Here is an 18,386-nt window from a genome sequence, read left to right as displayed (position 1 = left end):
ATTTCACTTTGGGAAATGAGAAATGTGAAGGGGAAATGGTCTGTACTCAGTTGACATGATAGGATTTCAAGAGAGGCAGCAGACTGTGGGGGAGAGTTCCCCTCGACCCTACTTAATCACTGTTGTCTCATGAAAAAATGAGGGAGAATCTCCATCTGGCTGATTGTCTGAATTGTTGGGGAGCTTTTAAAATGGTAGGTCCTTTGGTCTCCCAGAGATTTAGAAAGTTTGGGTGTGCCTCAAGATCACTCCCCTAAGTGATTCTGATAAGCCAGATTTAGGAACCAAGGGAAGATAATCTCTAAGTTTTCCCCCAGGGCTCTGTTTTTAAGTGGCAAATGAAAATTTCTGGTGGTGGTTTTGCTGGTGTATAATTCTTTCATCTCCTGAAACCAAGTCTGGCACTTACAGAGGTGATTGAAGAAAGGCTGATAGTTAACTGCTGAGATGAACCGCATTGGCATGCTGATGTGTTGAGGTGATTGAATGATTTTGTTTACCAAGAAGTGTTTTCTGGACTTCCAGGATATAGACATGGGTCCAGGACCAGTGGAACCTTCCCCTCACATGAAATATTGATTCCTGTTAGCGCCTGCTGGTTGGGTTACCAGCAGGAAGCCTTTGCTTCCTTCCCCATCTTGTAAACTTCTCTTGTGCCTGAGAAGCATTTGGTTATTCCTCTTAATCAGAAAGCCTAAGAGCGTGGTGGTAATTGGGCCTCCCCGGTGGCACAAGGGGTTGAGACGCAGCCTGTGAAGCTGTCTGCGGCCCCTGCAGCATGAGTTCGATCCCTGGGTGGGGAGCTACCCACATGGCACGGCAGACCTCTTGCCCGCTGCTCCCCTTGGCAGTATGTTTCGGTCAGTCTGCCTGTTCTGTCCTCTGCTCTGTCTCTGGTGGGTCCTCTCACCTCCTGCACCTCTGGCCTATGCCCCCGTTCTTGTATGCATAAATAAATAAATCTTTAAAAAAAAAGAACATGGTGGGAATACCTTATGTCAGTCAGCTCACTGAGGTGGGCAGGGCAGATGTCAGAGCCATTTCACAAATGGAAAGCCTACTTGGTGACAGAGTAGGTTCCAGAACTTAGCTTTGGGGACACCAAATCCCATTTTCTCTCAATGAAACGACATTGCTAGTAAGAGCTATTCTTAGTACAGAAGTTAAACTGATAGCAAGAGCTAGAAGCAAGCTCCCTGTCCACCCAGATTTGCTGTATACTTGAGGCACCTCCTTCTCTGAGGACTCTGTTTAAAATGTGAAGTGAATTTGGGGCCTCCCCGGTGGAGCGCTGGGCTGCGAACCTGCCCGCATCCTCTGCAGCACCGGTTCGATCCCCGGCCGCCGGGTGAGGGTCCCACATGGCGCGCAGACCTCTCCTGCCTCCCGCTGCTCCCCCCTGCAGTGTACTTTATCAGTCTCCCTGTTCTGTTCTCCACTCTGGCTCTGGTGAATTCTCTCACCCTCCCGCGCTTCTGACTGTACCCAGTGCCTGTATAAATAAACAAACAAACAAACAAACAAATAAATTAAATAAATAAATCTTTAAAAAAAAAAGTGAAGTGAATTTGAGTATACTGACTTGAAAAGTTGTCTGTGATAATGCAGATAAGCATTCATATCTGCCTGGCCTGCCTGCTAGTGATCTTAAAAAATTTATATCCATACCTTTCCTTTATTTAAATAGGTGTTTTTTTGTTTTGTTTTGGGTTTTTTTTTTTTTTTGGTAACAACATAGAAGAATTCATACTGGAAAATCTTGCTACCCCATTCACTGCAGACTGTACTCTGGGATGGGGAGAGGGGACAGCTCTTAGGAGGAGGGAGCATCAGACTTTTTTTAAGATTTATTTTTATTTATACATAAAAAAACTGTGAGGTATAGGCCAGAGGTGCAGGGAGGGGTTGGGGTAGGGGGTGAGAGGATTCACCAGAGACAGAGTGGAGAGCAGAACAGTTAGATTTACAGAAATACACTGCTGAGGGGAGCAGTGGGCAAGACAGGAGAGGTCTGCTGTGCCATGTGGATCAGCTGCCTGGCTGGGGATTGAACTCATGCTGCAGTGGCTGCGGTTGCTGATAGCTTCATAGTGCTGAGACTTATCCCCTTGTGCCACCAAGAAGGCCCTCCTCTCCTTTTTTTTTTTTAAATAAAGATCTTATATATTTATTTATGCATACATGAGATGGGGTATAGGCTAGTGGTATGGGGGGGTGAGAGGAATCACCAGAGACAGAGTGGGGAGCAAAACAGGCAGATCTACTGAAACACACTGCTGAGGGGAGCAGCGGGTACCAAAGGAGAGGTCTGCTGCACCATGTGGGTTAGTTCCCTAGCTGGGGATCAAACTCATGCATGCTGCAGTAGCATCAGCTAGCTTCATAGTACTGCGTCTTAACCCCTTGCACCACCAGGAGGCCCCAAGTATAATGAAATATTAAGATGAAAACAATGATGATCCATAATCCCACATGAACATAGCCGTTCTAGGCTTTTGGCTGTGGTTTGGACTCTGGATTGTTAACATTTATTATTAAAGAGATAGCTCAAAAGTTTTTAAATAAAACATGATATAGATTCAAGTTTGCTACTTGAAGATGGCCTCTGTCCCGTTATTAATTTCATTCCCATTGTTCAGAAGCATTTCCAGAAAATCTCTTCAAATATACTTTTGTGTTATTCAAGGTTGACTTAATTTTCAGCCTACTTTACTGAGATACTATGTTATATACAATGAGATAGACCCCTTGAAAGCAAGTAGCTCCTTGGTTTTTGATCACTGTACATACCTGTGTTATCATCACCATGTTCAAGAAGAGAACATGTAGAGTTCCAATCTGATCTACTTTCTGTCACTATGACTAGTCTTTTTTTTTTTTTAAGATTTATTTATACAAGAACTGGGGTACAGGACAGAAGTGCAGTGAGAGGATTCACTAGAGACAGAGCAGGGAGCAGAACAGGCAGACAACCGAAAACACTGCTGAGGGGAGCAACGGGTGAAGAGGAGAGGTCTGCTGCGCCATGTGGGCATCTCCCTGGGCGGCTGGGAATTGAACCTGTGCTGCAGAGATTATGGACAGCATCACAGCGCTGCATTCGACCCGCTGCGCCACCAGGGAGGCCACTATAGACTAGTCTTTTAAGACAATTTATATAAAGAGAATAATACATACCTGTTACTTGTGATTAATTTTACTGACTATAATATTGAGATCCATTCTTGTTGCATATATTGAGGGTTCATTCCTTTATATTGCTGAGTAGCATTTCATTGGGTAGATGTACTGAAATTTTTTTTTTAAAGATTTATTTATTTACACATAAAAGGATAAATTCATTTATCCTTCATGCCACAGTGGCTGGCCGTAGCTTGATAGCACTGAGACTTTAACCCCTGCGCCACCCGGAAGCCCCTCTGCAAATTAATTTTTTTTAAAGATTTACTTATTTATCCCTACAAGAGCTGCGGTACAGCCCAGGGGTATGGGGGGGTGAGAGGATTCACCAGAGACAGTGGGGAACAGAACAGGCATACTGAAATACACTGCTGAAGGGAGCAGCAGGCGAGACAGGAGAGGTCTGCTGCACCATTTGGGTAGCTCCCTGGCCGGCCAGGGATCGAACTCATGCTGCAGAGGCTGCGGATTGCTTCATAGTGCTGTGCTTAACCCCTTGCGCCACCAGGGAGGCCCTGCAAATTAATTTTAATCCATCTATTGGTGGGTAGTTGGATTGTTTGCAAATTTTGACTATTCATAAGTCAATATGAATATTTGTGTGTGTCTTTTAAGATTTATTTATTTATGCATTCGAGAGCTGGCGTGTAGGCCAGAGGTATGGGGAAGTAGTAAGAGGATTCACCAGAGACAGTGGGGAGCAGAACAGGTAGATTGACTGAAATACACGCTGAGGGGAGCAGCAGGCGAATCAGGAGAGGTCTGCCGTGCCATGTGGGTAGCTCCCTGGAGGGCCAGGGATCAAACTTGTGCTGTAGTAGCTGCAGACAGCTTCATGGGTTGCGTCTTAACCCCTTGCTCCACCAGGGAGGCTTTGGACATTTGTTTTTCTCTTGTTTGAATACTTAAAGTGCAAATACTTAATCAGATGGTAAACATATATTTATATAAACTTTAATTAGAAACCACCAGCCTTTTGAAAGTAGTTGTTCCATTTCATTTTGTGTTCCCATTAGCAATATGTAAGTCTATCATCTTATTAAATTCATTTATCCTAGCAGTTTTTTGGTTACAGTTTTCATTGTAGATATTGCCTTTCATTTTAAAAGTGTCAGGTGGCCCTTTTTTAAGTTTGAATTTGAAAATTAGGGAAGATAATCAGTATTCTACCCCTTGTCACAATATCACTGCGATTGTGTAATCATGATTATGTTTTAATGCACACACTACCTATCCTTGTCTCAATTTTCAAACGGATGTTGCTGGTTTGTATCTTGTCTTTTCTACTTTTCTTGCTATGTGACGTTTTGCTGGGTTGCATGACAGCATTTTCAGTGGCTTTACCACTACAGTGGGTTCTGGCAGACCAGTGACTGTGTCATCACGAGTGATATAGAATGCGTCTTTGCACATAGGCCTTTTTCTTAGAGTGAACGCCTGGGTGTGGAATTGCTGTGTGCAAGGACAAGGACATCCTTATAGTTTGTATTATGCGTGTTCTGAAACTCTTGTACCCATTCGTAGTGGGCATTGTGGCGAGTACATGAACCACTGGACGTTACCCAAGCAAGTATTGTCATAGATGAACATGATCCCTCTCTTCTTGAATTTACTCATTTATTCTACAGATATTGCAGCTCCTTCAACATACCAGGTCCTTTTGAGATGTGGATCCATTAGTGAATAGAACTAGAGTTCCTGTCCCCAAGGAGCTCCCCTTCTTAGTGTGAGACAGACAGGAACAAATGGACACATACACATGTCAAGCAGTTGAAATGCTGTGAGGAAAAGTTAAACAAGTGAAGGGTACAGGTGTCTCAGCCTGGGGTAGAGCTGGGCCAGAACTGAGCAGTCAGAGCAGGAGGGCTTCAGTGCCATGTGAGCAGGCGTTGTGGGAGTAGAGGGGTGAGCCATGATGGTGTCAGACGGGAGTGGGGTCCAGGCCGAGGCTTGAGACAGATTTGCTTGTTTGTTGAGAAAGAACTCAGGGCCCGCAGGTTAGCAGCGCCTATCAGCAGGTGATACGGAAGCGGAGTCACAGGCAGGGATAGCAGTTAGGCAGTGGTTTAAAAAGTGCGTGCAGTGCCCAGTGGACAGAGAGGTGGAAGGCTGGTGCATCAGTCGTTTAGGGCTTGTTCTCTGCGTGAGGTTTGAATCATCTTGGTGATCAGCTTGCTGTGGCTGCTGTTGAGCCAGACTGTGGGGAAGCTGGGGTGGAGGCAAGAGACCTGTTGGGAGACTTTGTGTCCTGGCAGAGAAGGTGGTGGCTTAGACCCAGGTGTGGGAGTGGTGGAAGTGGGGAGAGGGACCTGATTCTAAGTGTGTTTTGAGGGGAGAGTGAACAGGATGTGCTGATGGATTGAATGGTGCGAAATGGAAAATGACTCATGATTTTGAAACTGCAAACCTGGGAATGTCACGTTTCGCGGGTCTTCACCTGTGGGCTCACAGTTGCAAGGCTTGGCTCAGGCTCAGAGTGCAACAACAACTGGGTTTACTAATAAAAAGGAAATTAGGGGAAAAGGAGTTTCCAAGGCCACGACAAGCTGGCTTTCTTACCTCAGATAGTGCCTGCAGTGTCCAGTAGCCAAAATCAAAAGGTGCTTGTGCAAGATGGTGTTGTCCTTATACAAGAGTCTAGAGCTGGGGGCACACCAATGAGCAGTGGACCAGGACACAATTCACTGCAGCTGGAGATAGTCGTGGGTGGCGCTGTGGACATAGTGCTGGACTCAACGGCACCAGGAGGCTGCGCCGGGTGTGCTGCAGGCAGGGGTGGCCATCAGGTGGTGGTGCTGGAAGGACAGGAGTGGTGGAAACTCTTAGAGGTGGCCAGGCACAGGTCAGCAATATCAGCAGGCAGCGATGTAGAGCATCAGGCACCAGTGTTACAGCTCTTTAGACATGCTGGGCACAAGCCGGCAGTTGAGAGCTCTTTTAGAGGCAGTGCCAGAGGATCGGGCACCAGTGTGCAGCTCTTTCAGAGACGCCGGGCACAGGTTAGCAGCGCCTAGCAGCAGGTGATACGGAAGCGGAGTCACAGGCAGGGACAGCAGTTAGGCAGTGGTTTACAATGGAGATCAGATGCAAAGGTCTTAAATGAATGAATTTGGAGAGAAGGTCTCAATGAAGGAAGGTCTTGATCTGGATGAGTGAATGTGTCTGCTGTGCCTTGCTTATGTTCCCATTAGAGTGCCCACATTTCACATCCAACTCTCCTGTTTTCAAAACCGGCCCCATTTCCAAGACTTTTTTATGATTTTATTTTTTATTTATGCATACAAGAACTGGGGTACAGGCCAGAGGTGTGGGGGATGAGAGGATCCACCAGAGACAGAGTGGGGAGCAGAACAGGCAGACTGACTGAAAGACACTGCTGAGGGGAGCAGCAGGCAAGACAGGAGAGGTCTGCTGCGCCATGTGGGCAGCTCCCTGGCCCGGGATCACACTTGGGCTGCAGTGGCTGCGGACAGCTTCATAGATTGTGTCTTAACCCCTTGCGCCACCAGGGAGGCCCCTGTCTCCTTGGTTCTAACCTTAGTTTAGAATTGAAAAGAGACAAATGTATAGTGTGGCACTCCAGTTCTTGAAAAGGGGAATGGAGACAGCCATTCTCCCGTTCTCCAACTTAAGAAGTTGAACAGGACCCTGTGAAGTGCACTGTACACCCCGGTCTGGGGCACCGAGGATCCCCACTCCGCATGCTCCTCGGTGACCAGGACCCTGGACATGATTGAGCATAGCCTGTGTATTTTTAAACTTTATGTAATTACGAAAGCCTTTTTATTCTCATCTGTAAAAAGGCTGCTGTTAACTCCCTCCAAGTTACTAAATGAAAATGATGTACTGAATGCCTGGCCTCGCGCCGGCGGGGAGCAGGGATTCAGTACCTTTTTGCTTACTAGTAGGTGTTGAGGAAACAGAAGGCAGGTGGGGAGGGTACGAAGGTGGGGGGACTTAGTACCAAGGACAGTGGCAGCCACGCCCCCAAGGTGGCTCAGGCTGTGCCAGACCCCAGTTCCCTAACCGGTCTCCCCACCCCTGGGACAATCTGTGCCACCCAGGAACTGCCTCCCAGGCTTTGAGTGACCAGTGTGTGGAAGAGGGGAGGGCTACGCCTGAGAACGTGGAATAAGACAACGCTGGCCTCAGGGCTGGAAGGCGTCTGGGGTGGCGACTTGGATGCTTTCAGGCCCTGTGTGAAGCTTTCTCCTGGACCCAGTGAGCGCCCTTAAAGCACTGTGTTTTCTTTGTCATGCGGCAGGCCACCCTTCTGTGCCTGGGTTGAGCCTCAGGTTGCTGCTGGAGGGACCCTGGATGGACCGGAGGGCATTAGAGCAGACGTGTGGGTGGTGGAACCTCTGAGGAACCTTTGCCACCACGAGGTGGGGTTTGACAGAGCTGGGAGAATCTTACAGATGAAGAAATGGCCTGACGGCACTTGGTGTCTGGGCTACCTACCGAAGCTTCTGTGAGGCTGATCAATCACCTGCCTGTCCTGAGACACCAGCTGTCACTGGTTTTCCTCAAGGGGCCTCCACTGGCCCGCAGGGAATGAGAATTAGCAGAGAACACCTGCTCCCCCTGCCCTGCAGCTGCCTTCCAGCCCCTGTATAAAATTCACTTGGGAGGCCCTACCGCAGGTGCTGTTGCCTTAGTGGCTTGGGGCCTGCAGAGCCGTGCATTTGCACTAGGGGGCACTCCCACCCAGGGGACTCGTGGAAAGGAAGGGCTCTGTGCCGGAAGAGACATCATGCAGAGTGAGAAAGTGAAAAAAATCAAAGGGTTTTTGTTTTTCCCAGAAATCATTTGTTAACTATTGTCTGGAATCCAAAAGGCATCTTCCTCCTGAACTTGCGCATGGAGGAGGGCAGCTCAGAAGGTTAGGAGGGCTAACCACAGGGCACACCTGGGGGCCCAGTCATGCGTTTTCTAAACACCTATCTCCCCAGAGCCACAGAATGGTTCTCCCACCTCTGGTAGAGGTGGGAGGAGCCCGTGGGTGATTCTGTAGACTTGCGTGTTGGAAGCCACTGAGCAGACGGCCCCTGGGTGGTTGACCTGCAGACCTTAGTTCCCTCTCCTGCTCTGACTTGGTCTAGCTCCCTTCTGTGCGTGGAATTTGTGTGGCCTGGTCTGGGGTACCGGAGGCGTTGGGGGAGTCAGCAGTCTTCCAGCATCTTTCAGGTTCTGGATTTTGTGTCGCTGGGATTCTGTGTCAGCATCTCCTGGAGCTTTAACTCCTTTTTTTATCGTCTCGCGCCGTTTGCAGGGTGCTGAGGTGAGTAGAGGTCTGAAGCTTCGCTGGGATGCCAAGGACAGTGTGAGGGCCGCCTTTCTGCACACAGCTGCCTGCTCCTCACAGCCCAGCAGGTGTTAGCAGTGGTGGGAAGCTCTCGGGGTTTCATCCTTGTTCAGAAGCGCGGAGCCTTCCGCGCAGTCGGAGCTGGGCTGGGGGGTCCTGCTGCGCAGCAGCCTTGTTAGGTTCATCGTGTTCCGTGCCCGGCCTCCCCCACCACAAAAACATGTTAAAATGGTTCATTCTGCCCCAGGTTGACTGAGTGCTTGTGGGCATGGAGGTAGGATGCTGAGCCCACAAACTGGCTCCCTATCACATAGAGGGTTAGACAGACCCCCAGGAATCACCCCCACAGCTTCCTCCTCCCAGCTGTGGAATGTGCTGCTCAGCAGGGGGTGGACCTCGCCCATGGGTCTGCACCAGGGGACTTGGTGTGTTAGAGGGCGGCCTGGAGGAGGAAGGGGGGTGGGGGGGGGCTGTGTCTTTACGATGAGGTGTAGAAAGGAGCAAGCCTGGAGGTGTCTTTCTCCTCTTTCCTGGGTGAGGTCTCTGGTACCTGGAGGTCCTGATCCTGCCCGGAGGGTTGGTGCAAGAGGGGAGAGGAGTTGGGGTGGGGCCTTGGCCCCCAGTCCCCGGAGGCAGCTGCGGGGAAGTACCCTATTCCCCTATCTCTGCACCCCTCCCCCTGGCCCTCGGCCCAGCCCCGCCTCTTCCAGGGTCCTGGGGCCGCGGGCTGGCGGGAGGGGGGCCGTGCGGTGTGGTCTGGCGTCCCGGCCCCGCCCCGGCAGCCTGAGTGGCTGCGCCGGGCCCCGCCCACCCCCCTAACTTCCGCGGCGGGGCCTCCCCGGAGTCGCGGCTGCTGGCCGGAAGCAGCGGGCCTGGACCACCTGCCGGTGAGTGCGGCCCTCCGCGCTGGAGCCCCCGGCCTGAAGTGCTGCCTCCGGGGCTCGTGGGGAGGGGCCCTCAGCGCCTGGGGTGGGGGTCAGCGCTTACGCTTAGAGCCGGGAGGGCCCGGGATCGAGGCGCCCACCCCGCCCCACCTTGGGGATCGGCTGCCGGCTTCTGAGCGCGAGGGTCACGGGCCAGGCGGCGTGAGCTCACTTCCTCCACATCCTGTGGCATCTCCTCGCCCTTCGCGCTGGAGGGAAGGGAAATCCTGGCGTCCTGGGCTCCGGGCCCCCTCCTGCCTTGTGAGCTCGGGGCTGATTTTCTCGGGGCTGCCGAAAGGGCTGAGGTAGGAGCACCCCAGGGGGAGGGGAAGCGGCACTGTTGCCCAGTGGGACCCAGGATTGTCAGAATTTGTCACCGTCTTGCCACCCAAGGGCTGGCAAGGCCCTAGCTGCTGCCCTGTGCAAGGCCCTGGCCCCTGCTGGTGCCTGCGGCTGCCTGGATAAGGGGCTTTGGTTGAGAGGCTTGAGGAAGAACCGATGCCCAGTCCATCCCCTGCAGGCCCTCCTTTGAGAAGAAGCGCCTCAGGGCTTTCCCTTTGCTTCCTCTTCTCTTGCCCAAGGCTTCCCCAATGCCACTCTCCCTTTTTTTTTTTTTTTTTTTAAAGATTTATTTATTTATTTATTTATTTATTTATTTAGTTAGTTAGTTAGTTATTTATACCAGCACTGGGTACAGTCAGAAGTGCGGGAGGGTGAGAGAATTCACCAGAGCCAGAGCGGGGAGCAGAGCAGGCAGAAGGACCGAAGGACACTGCTGAGGGGAGCGTGGGCCCCGCCTCCGGTGGCTGGGGATCGAACCGGGGCTGCAGAGGCTGCGGCAACTCTCCCATTTTGTCCTCTGAGAATCCATTTTCTCCTTCCCTACTTTGGAAGTCTGTCTGCTGCCTGCCTTGGAAGGGGGGGGGGAGGCTGGTAGTCCCACCTGGACACCGCTGCCCCTCCCCTGGCGCTGTCGGTAGACCGGGAGGAAGTATGCCCTGCACCCTCCAAGGTGTGAACGTTTGGGGTGGTGGAAGGTTTGGGGGGCTTACTGCTAAGGTTTCCGGTGGGTGACTGGCACTCGGTGCCGCTTCCTCTCAGCAGGAGCAAATTCTCTGGTTGTCTTGGACTGTTCAAGGCTCCCAGGCCCGACTTCCTCACTCCCTTCCCGGCCTAGCAGAGACCCACCTCTTAATCCAAGGTCCAAGGAACCTGGCAGGAGCACCCCCTCCTCCGCCCTCCCCACACACACCTGTGGCAACAAGTAACTCATCTGGGCTCGCCATCTGGGCTCGCCACCCGACCTGCTGAAAAACAAAATTCAATCAAGTAAATTTAAAGATCTAATTGGTTTTATTAAATGATGCATGAATAGGACAGTATCCCGTCTAGAAAGCTGCGGGGGAGGGCTATGCAAAACGACAGGTTTTTTATGGTCGGAAATAAGGTGGCGTGAGATTTATTTTTTAGCAAAAATAAGAAGTTTCAGGTGAGACTATTTTCCTTTAGGAGAAGGCGTCTGCCTCAGATACCTGCGCTCCCGGTGCTGGCAGGACTAAGTGGGGAGGGTAGAAACGACAGTTCAGTGAGATTCTAAATCTTCGTTTGGAGGCGTGTTCTGGGCTTGGCCCAAGTGACTCCATTTTGGGCCTGCTGTTTCTTTTTTTAAGACTTCCACTGGAATGTTCCATCCCACGGAGGGGATGCTGTTGCCTCCTGGGTGGCGAGGGGTGGATCGGGATTCTGCAGCACTGCACCGCATCAACTCGCAGAACAGCGTGTTCTGGAAAGGTGGCATCCCTCCCCCGTGCCCCACGGCCAGGCCTTGGCCTTCTAGTCGCAGTGCCCGCCGCCACCGTCCTCATTGCTTAGGCGCCGCTTTCAGAACCGCAGCCTCCGCCTGCTCCGCCATCTTCCCGGTGGCAGCGCCCCTCTTCCCCCAGACTGTGGGTGTGTAAAGGTGTTGGCAGTCAGGCCTGGGGGGTGATGCTGCGCCAAGTGGAAGTGAGGTACCGGGCTCCTGAGCGGTTGTTCTAGGGCACAGCTGTGACCTGCACAGTGGGCAGGTGAGCTGGAGGAATGCCCTTGCCTGATTTCCAGGGGAGTCAGCGAGACCCGGAGAACGCGGGTGCCTTGCAAAGCCCTTCCTTGCTCTCGGGAGGGTGGTCAGGGCTGCAGTGTCAGATTGTTCCCAGCCGTCCAAAGCCACCTCAGTCCTCTTGTTCTGGGTGGCTGACCCGTAAGCCACATAATGACTGTACAGCCCTCCTGGCCACAGCCCAGAACTCACCTCCGCAGTGGCCTTGACTCAGGAGAGAGGGAAGGTGTCTACATGTCCCTGCTTCAGGGTTCCCTCCTTGCAGGTTCCTCCTCAGGCTCCCCCTCACTCCCCAGGCCACCTGGAGCCAGGGAGAGTAGAAGCTCTGACTTATGTCCAGGGCCACCAACAGTGCGGGAGGCGCGCGCCCCTAGCGGGGAGGGGATGTGGGCACTGCTGGCCACGGCCGTGCCTCTGCTCTTCGGACATGGCATGACATCTAGGAACCCCCTTCCCTCCACTCTGAAGCTCCAAGCTGGACAATAGGTGCTAGGCCTGACCCCTGGGGGTCAGCTAAAGTCATGTCTGCTGCCTGGGGGCCTTTTGGGACCCAGCTGTGGTGATTGGGAAGAGCGCTGAGCCCCTGGTCTCAGCGTCCTGTTGCAGGTGAGGGGGCGGAGTGACAGAGGTGGAAGTACCTTGTGCCCGAGTTTCCAGAGTTCCTCCAGGACAGCAGCTCCTTTCACTGGCCCCCCTGGAGTTCCCCACTTTGGGAGGAGGGTCGAGGGTCTGTTCATACCCCCGGCCCGGAGCCCATGGGGGAGCATGAAATGCAGAGGCCAGCTGGGGACCTACTTTGAGGACTGGAGGCTTTTGGACCCAGCTGGTCTGGGGGCGCCTCACCACGCCTGTCTGGCTGCAGTGGGCACAGCCCACGTGGCAGGGCAGGAGATGGGCAGGAGACTGGCACTCTCCCGCCCTGCAGGTGCCCTCCACCAGGAATCCCAGGCTGTGCAAGAGATTCCCCTCCTCCGGAGAGCCAAGTGCCAGGTTCAACCCTGACTGCCCGCCGCTCTTCTGGGCCAGTTCCCGGGGAGCTGGCAGGAGGCCACCGTGGAGCCCCAGGGCCTGAAGAGCGGGAAGGGATGGGGTGTGTGCTCAGTGCTGGGGCAGAGTGGTTGGTGGCCTGATGGGTGGGAGAGCCAGTGGGAGTCTCAGCACAGACCTGGGGCAAAAACGGGTGACCACGGGGCTCTGGGGGGGGAGGCCCGTGTCTGCTCTGATGCTTGGCGAGGGGGCTTGCTGCTGGGTGAGCCCTGGTGGGTGCGCACCTTCCACGCTTACATCTGGTCATTAGTCGTCCTGCCTCGGCACCCGGAGCCCGTTGTACACTTGGGGCGTCAGCGACTTGCCTGGCAGGGCCGGCATTTTCACGTCCGAGGTCGCAGTGGTTTTGCCGGAGTGTCAGCTTCTTCTTGTGTGGGTAGAGCCACTTTTGAGTTGGGGTCTCGTGCTCTGTCATCGTGTGTTGGCCCGGGGCAGAGTCCTCGACTGGGTCGGTTCTCTGCTCCGGCAGTAGATCTTTGTGCCCAGGTTTCTTCTTGTAAAGATGGCAGCAGGTGCTTGTCTCCTTCCAGAGCTGAGGTGAGGGTTGGCAGCAGGCGGGCGGGGCCGGCTCCCTGTCAGCGCGCATCCTCTGGGGTCTGGACTGCTGTCCTTGGGCTGAAATGGCAACAACGTGGAATGTTTGCTCTCCTCCTCCCTGTTATCTGTGAGGCTGGACTGAAGGGCTGTGGAGTCCAGGCCTGTCTTCCCAGAGAGCAGGCGGGGCGCCCTGGAACCCCCAGAGTGCTGTTCCCGGCCAGGCTGGGAAGGGTAGGTGGGGCCTGTTTGGGCTTCAGTCCTGGCAGGTTCCCAGCCCCACCTTAGTTTCCCTGAGGTCACTCGGGTGCGTGTCTTCCAAGGGGGTCTGGGGGGCCAGTGCAAGGTTGTGGGGGCTCTAAGGATCTGTGCGTCAGATGCCCAGGGTCTCCCCCATGTCCTGCTCCCTCATTCCTCAGATGCTCCTCAGTTGAAAGGAAATGGGTCAGGTCCCGGGAGGGAGGGGCTGCCCTGGCTGCAGACAGGCTGACGACGCCAGCTGGAGCCCCGGGCTCAGATTCCCGCCTGTGCGCCTTGCGCCCGGCACTGCCAGGTCCCTCCCTGGCATCCGCTCCCTGGAGCAGGCAGGTGGCCCAGCCCGGGGGCTGTGGGCGGCGGGCCAGGGCAGGTGCGTGACCAGTGCCTGTCTTTGCCGTAGCCGGACCTCCAACCCGCGCCGCGGAGCCGAGAGGCGGAGCAGCCCATCAGCCCCCAGGGGTCTGGCGGAGCCCCAGCCCTGGCGGAGGAGCCGCCGCGCAGTAGCAGGAGAGCCGCCCGCGGACTGGGGGGAAGGGAGGAAGGAGGAGAAACAAAGGCGAGCGCGCCTCGCGCCGCCCACCATGTGTCAGTCAGAAGCGCGGCGAGGACCGGAGCTCCGTGCAGCGAAATGGTGAGATGCTGCCCGCCTCGTCCTAACCCCGCGGTGCCCCGCCACGACCTCCGGAAGGTCAGAGTTCACGTCCAGCGGCCCCGAGGTGGAGGTGGCGGCAGGGGGCCTGGGCATCAGCCCCCTCGACTGGAGGGGCCCGGTCCTGGGGGCCTAAGTCGGAGAGCCCGCTTCAGGTACCTGTGGTTCCAGGAGGCTGGTGGCCCATTGTCTGCGGCACCCTAACTGCCGCTTCCCACCCCCCGGGCGCCCCCCCACCCGCTGGGGGAGGGCGCAGCTCTTCCGGGATTGGTCCCCGTGCTGCTGCAGTGAGCCGGCGGCTGGGTGGTGGAGTGGGGGCGCAGTGATTTGTCAGCTTTGCTTGGCCCTTCCTACCTTCCCTGGTCCTTGAAAACATAGCAGGGTGGGTGGGAGGCAGGGCGGCGCGGCCACCTTCCGCTCCCATCAGTGGACTGCAGGGTCTGGCCGGTGCCTTAGTTCTCCATTTTTTCTGCTTTTAGTGTCAGCAGAGATGCCTCTTTGTTCCTGTTTTTTCAGCAACCGGGGGCAGAGGACACAGCCCTCTGAGAACCCAGTTCTCACAGTCCTCTGGGAACACAGGCGCAGATGGGAGCCTCGCACTGTCCGGTTGAGTGCAGTCCTTTTGCGGATGACAAAACCGAGGCCTAGGGGCTCCCTCAGTGGGGGGCAGTGTGGTCGCCTGATGGCCGTACTGGGGCCTCCACTATTTTCTAGGCCGTGGTGCGTGACAGGGGAGCCCGGGTGTCGCTGCTGTGCCTCGGGAGGCCAGGGTTCCGGGGGAGAGACCTGTCCCAGCCTCTGCAGTTAGCGCAAGGCCGAGCCTGTGCCAAATGCACTGGATCTGGGGGGTGGGTCTCGGGAGAGGCTCACCTCCCGCGGCTGAAAGGAGGGGTCTGGGTCAGGCGCGTGGCCCCAGAGTCGGGACACAGCCTTTAGGGGTGAGAGGAGGGCCCTTCCCAGCCTCCGATGGGTTTAGGATCCTGTTGCGGAAGAGCCCCCAGGCGCTGCGCTGGGGCTGCGAGGAGGCTGTGCGCGTCTGTGTGTGTCCCTTGCCAGCTCCTCCGGCTCGGCGCTGGTCTGTCAGGTGGGGGATCCCAGCCCCTGCAGCAGCGTGGTGGCAATAGCTTCCCCTCTGCTGGGCGCTGCTTGGGGCTCCAGGGGAGCACGCCCAGGCTCCCCAGTTCCTGTGCGGCCGGGCCTCACCCCCAGTGTCCTAGCGCCCGGGTTCCCTGTCCTCAGCCGCGGGCAGGTGGAGAGTTGGGGAGTGGGGCTGCCGGGCAGGAGCAGCCAAATCCCCGACCGGGAATGGGCTGGAGACGTGGGGCCCTGGCCAGAGCAGCTGGGGAGGGCGGGAGGACAGGCAGGGGCTACCCTGCTGGGGTGGGCGGGGCCCCTCAGCCCCTGGTCGCTGACCCTGGTTGTGCCTGGACATCTGCCCTGCAGGTTGCACTTCCCCCAGCTGGCCCTGAGGCGGAGGCTGGGCCAGTGGAGCTGCATGTCCAGACCCGCCCTGAAACTTCGCTCTTGGCCCCTGACTGTCCTCTACTATCTCCTGCCCTTGGGGGCCCTCAGACCACTCAGCCGGGTGGGATGGAGGCCCGTGAGCAGGGTAAGTTTGCAGGCTGCCACCTCACCCTCCCCGGGGCAGGCCTGAGGCTGGGGTGGAGGCAGTTGTCACGGTAGAGGTGATGGCTGTGGGGGCTGTGCCCTCCCTCTGGACGGTGTGACGTGAGCCGGCCGAGAGGTCAGGCTGGTCTGGGCTGCGGACGGGTGGCAGCAGGTCAGGCTTGTCTGGGCTGCGGACGGGTGGTCCTTTGCCTGCACCCGTGCCATTTGGGGGCCTCTGCTTCTAGAAGGAACCCACACGGGGTGCTCATAACATGGTGTCAGAGGCGATTTTGAGAATTCAAATTCCGGGACCTCAGAGAGGTGTTCAGGAAGGCAGGAGCCTATCTGGGCCCCATAGGGTGGGGACCCCTGGGCAGGGCTGGATGGGTGAGTGGCCTGGCCAGGCTCACTCTGAGAAGGAGACCCTGCTCCTGGGCCTTGGAGGACTGGGTGGCTCAGAGGCAACCTACGGGCGTTGGACTGTACACGGGACCGCCCAGCACCCTGGGCTGCTCCAGTGCCCCGTGTCAGCTGGGAGTCCATAGCCGTCGTGGAGGTGTTCAACACTGGAGTGAAGTGATTCTCAGCACCTCGGGGACTTGGTGTGTCAGGTACGGGCAGACAAGCAGCAGCCACTGCGCAGCCGCGCCTCCCACTGAGGCAGAGGCACTGAGCCTTATTAAGAGGCCGCCCCGCACAGGGCGCGTGGCCCGGCATCAGGTGTCGCGTCCACCACAAGCCATGGCCTGTCCTCAAGTGTGCTCGGCTCCTGGCCCTGAAAGTTGGGCTGAAGGGGCCCCGGGGAACCCGATTGCCGCCCGCCCCCCCCTCCCCCCCGGTCTCCTGGGAGGAGCTCCAGGTGCAGACCTCCTTGTGGACAGGCTCCTGCCTCTGAGCGCCAGGCTGGCCTGGTGGGGGTTTGTCTGCTTCTGTCAGGACTAGGACATGTGCCTGAGCATCCTGCGCCTTCCCGGTGGTTCCTCCTCCAGCCTCTGTGACGGTGTCAGATCCACTTAGGCCCCCGCCTTTTCTTTTAAGAAGTAGGGCTGCACCTGCCAGTCTCCTCAGGACTGGGGGGGGGGGGTCCTGTTTGACCTCTGCACAAAGTGACAAACACCTGAGCTGTAAGTCGCTGTCCTGGTCTCAGCCAACACTGTCGGGTGAGCTCAGTCTGGTTTCTAGTGAGAAATGGTCTCAACACAAAGCCATGGGGGAGTGGGGGTGCCCAGGCCTCCAAAAATGGCCGGGAGGCGAGGGTAGGCTGACGGGCAGGAGGGCCTCCATGTAACAGTCTCGTCCATCTGCCTGTGACCTGCAGGTGGCCTTGTACAAGTCGGTGCCGACACGCCTGCTGTCGCGGGCCTGGGGTCGCCTCAACCAGGTGGAGCTGCCACATTGGTTGCGCAGGCCCGTCTACAGTCTGTACATCTGGACCTTCGGGGTGAACATGAAGGAGGCCGCGGTGGAGGACCTGCACCACTACCGCAACCTCAGCGAGTTCTTCCGGCGCAAGCTGAAGCCGCAGGCCCGGCCCGTCAATGGCCTGCACAGCGTGGTGAGGCCCCACACTGCCTTCCGTTCCTCCCTCCAGAAGCGGGGTGCTCGCCTCTGCCTGTGGGCACCGGCCCCAGCAGCCCACACTGTGGTGGGTGGGTCCCCCAAGGCCGGGTCTGCAGGTAGGTCCTGCTGTGTCCAGCCTCTCCTGGCCCTTCCAGATCAGCCCGTCAGATGGGAAGATCCTCAACTTTGGGCAGGTGAAGAACTCTGAGGTGGAGCAGGTCAAGGGGGTCACCTACTCTCTCGAGTCATTCCTGGGCCCACGTACCTCTTCAGAGGACCTGCCCTTTCCACCAGGTAGGTCCCTGCGGCTAGCGGCCGTGCTGCAGCGTGGTGGGCTGGGGTTGGAGAGGGACTCCGGGCAGGTGTAGGGACGGGAGGGCCTCGCTTGTGAGCTGGGGGCTCCCTGGAACCCGTGGCTGCACGCGGGGTGACGTCAGTGCTCGTCTGAGAGCCTGGCCCTGTGTGCACCCGCCGCAGCCACCTCCTTCAGGAACCAGCTGGTCACTCGAGAGGGGAACGAGCTCTACCACTGCGTCATCTACCTGGCCCCGGGGGACTACCACTGCTTCCACTCCCCCACGGACTGGACGGTTTCCCACAGGCGCCACTTTCCAGGTAGGCCCGGGCTGGCCCCTGGATGGGAGGGGGCTCCGGGCGTCAGAGTGCTCTGCTTCTCAGGGAGGGCAGTCTCGGGCTGCCCCAGGTAGACACACTGGGCCCCGGGGGGCCGGTGCTTCCTGCTGGGCAGCAGTGGCAGTGTCCCTGGCCCACAGGCTCCCTGATGTCCGTCAACCCTGGCATGGCCCGCTGGATCAAAGAGCTCTTCTGCCACAACGAGCGAGTGGTCCTGACCGGGGACTGGAAACACGGCTTCTTCTCGCTGACCGCTGTGGGGGCCACCAACGTGGGCTCCATCCGCATCTATTTTGACCGGGTAAGAGCTCAGGCCCTGCTGTAACCCAGGGGCCGGGCCAGCGGGGTCTCGCCTCTTCTGTCCCCTGTACAGCCTGGATCTGCCGGGACTGTAAGTTCTGGGAGGCTCTGGGGAGCAGCTGCTCCCCCACCTGCAGATCTGCCCCTCGCCCTGTCTGGAGGTGGCCGAGCGCGCAGGAAGTAGCCTCCCCACCTAGCACCTGGCTTCTGCTGGGAACGGGGGGACGTACTGGGGCGGCGTCCGCAGACGGGAGGCAGACAGTGCCCTTCCTGCCTGAGGGGCTGCTGCTC

The 18,386-nt window shown here is 56.6% G+C and overlaps 1 protein-coding gene across 8 annotated transcripts in view; it reads left to right on the top strand.

Moving 5' to 3' along the window:
- Nucleotides 1-18,386, top strand: part of PISD (phosphatidylserine decarboxylase) — a 33,212-nt gene that overhangs the window by 13,410 nt on the left and 1,416 nt on the right. Inside the window, exons 1-7 of one of the 8 annotated variants that reach the window (XM_037510951.2) lie at nt 8,431-8,461; nt 13,746-13,976; nt 15,438-15,603; nt 16,921-17,157; nt 17,318-17,456; nt 17,640-17,777; nt 17,936-18,096. In XM_037510951.2, the coding sequence (XP_037366848.1) occupies nt 13,927-13,976; nt 15,438-15,603; nt 16,921-17,157; nt 17,318-17,456; nt 17,640-17,777; nt 17,936-18,096 (891 nt within the window). In that variant the 5' untranslated portion in view covers nt 8,431-8,461; nt 13,746-13,926. Of the gene's footprint in view, nt 1-8,430; nt 8,462-9,328; nt 9,373-9,680; nt 9,714-13,745; nt 14,150-14,606; nt 14,715-15,437; nt 15,604-16,920; nt 17,158-17,317; nt 17,457-17,639; nt 17,778-17,935; nt 18,097-18,386 lie in introns of those variants that run through there. The other 7 variants (XM_037510949.2, XM_037510950.2, XM_037510946.2 and 4 more) reach the window with 7 other exon arrangements.

This window comes from Talpa occidentalis, unplaced genomic scaffold (assembly GCF_014898055.3).
Source record: "Talpa occidentalis isolate TD23 unplaced genomic scaffold, MPIMG_talOcc4v2.1 talOcc4.14, whole genome shotgun sequence".
NCBI lineage: Eukaryota > Metazoa > Chordata > Mammalia > Eulipotyphla > Talpidae > Talpa > Talpa occidentalis.
This window is presented reverse-complemented; position numbering and strand designations above follow the sequence as displayed.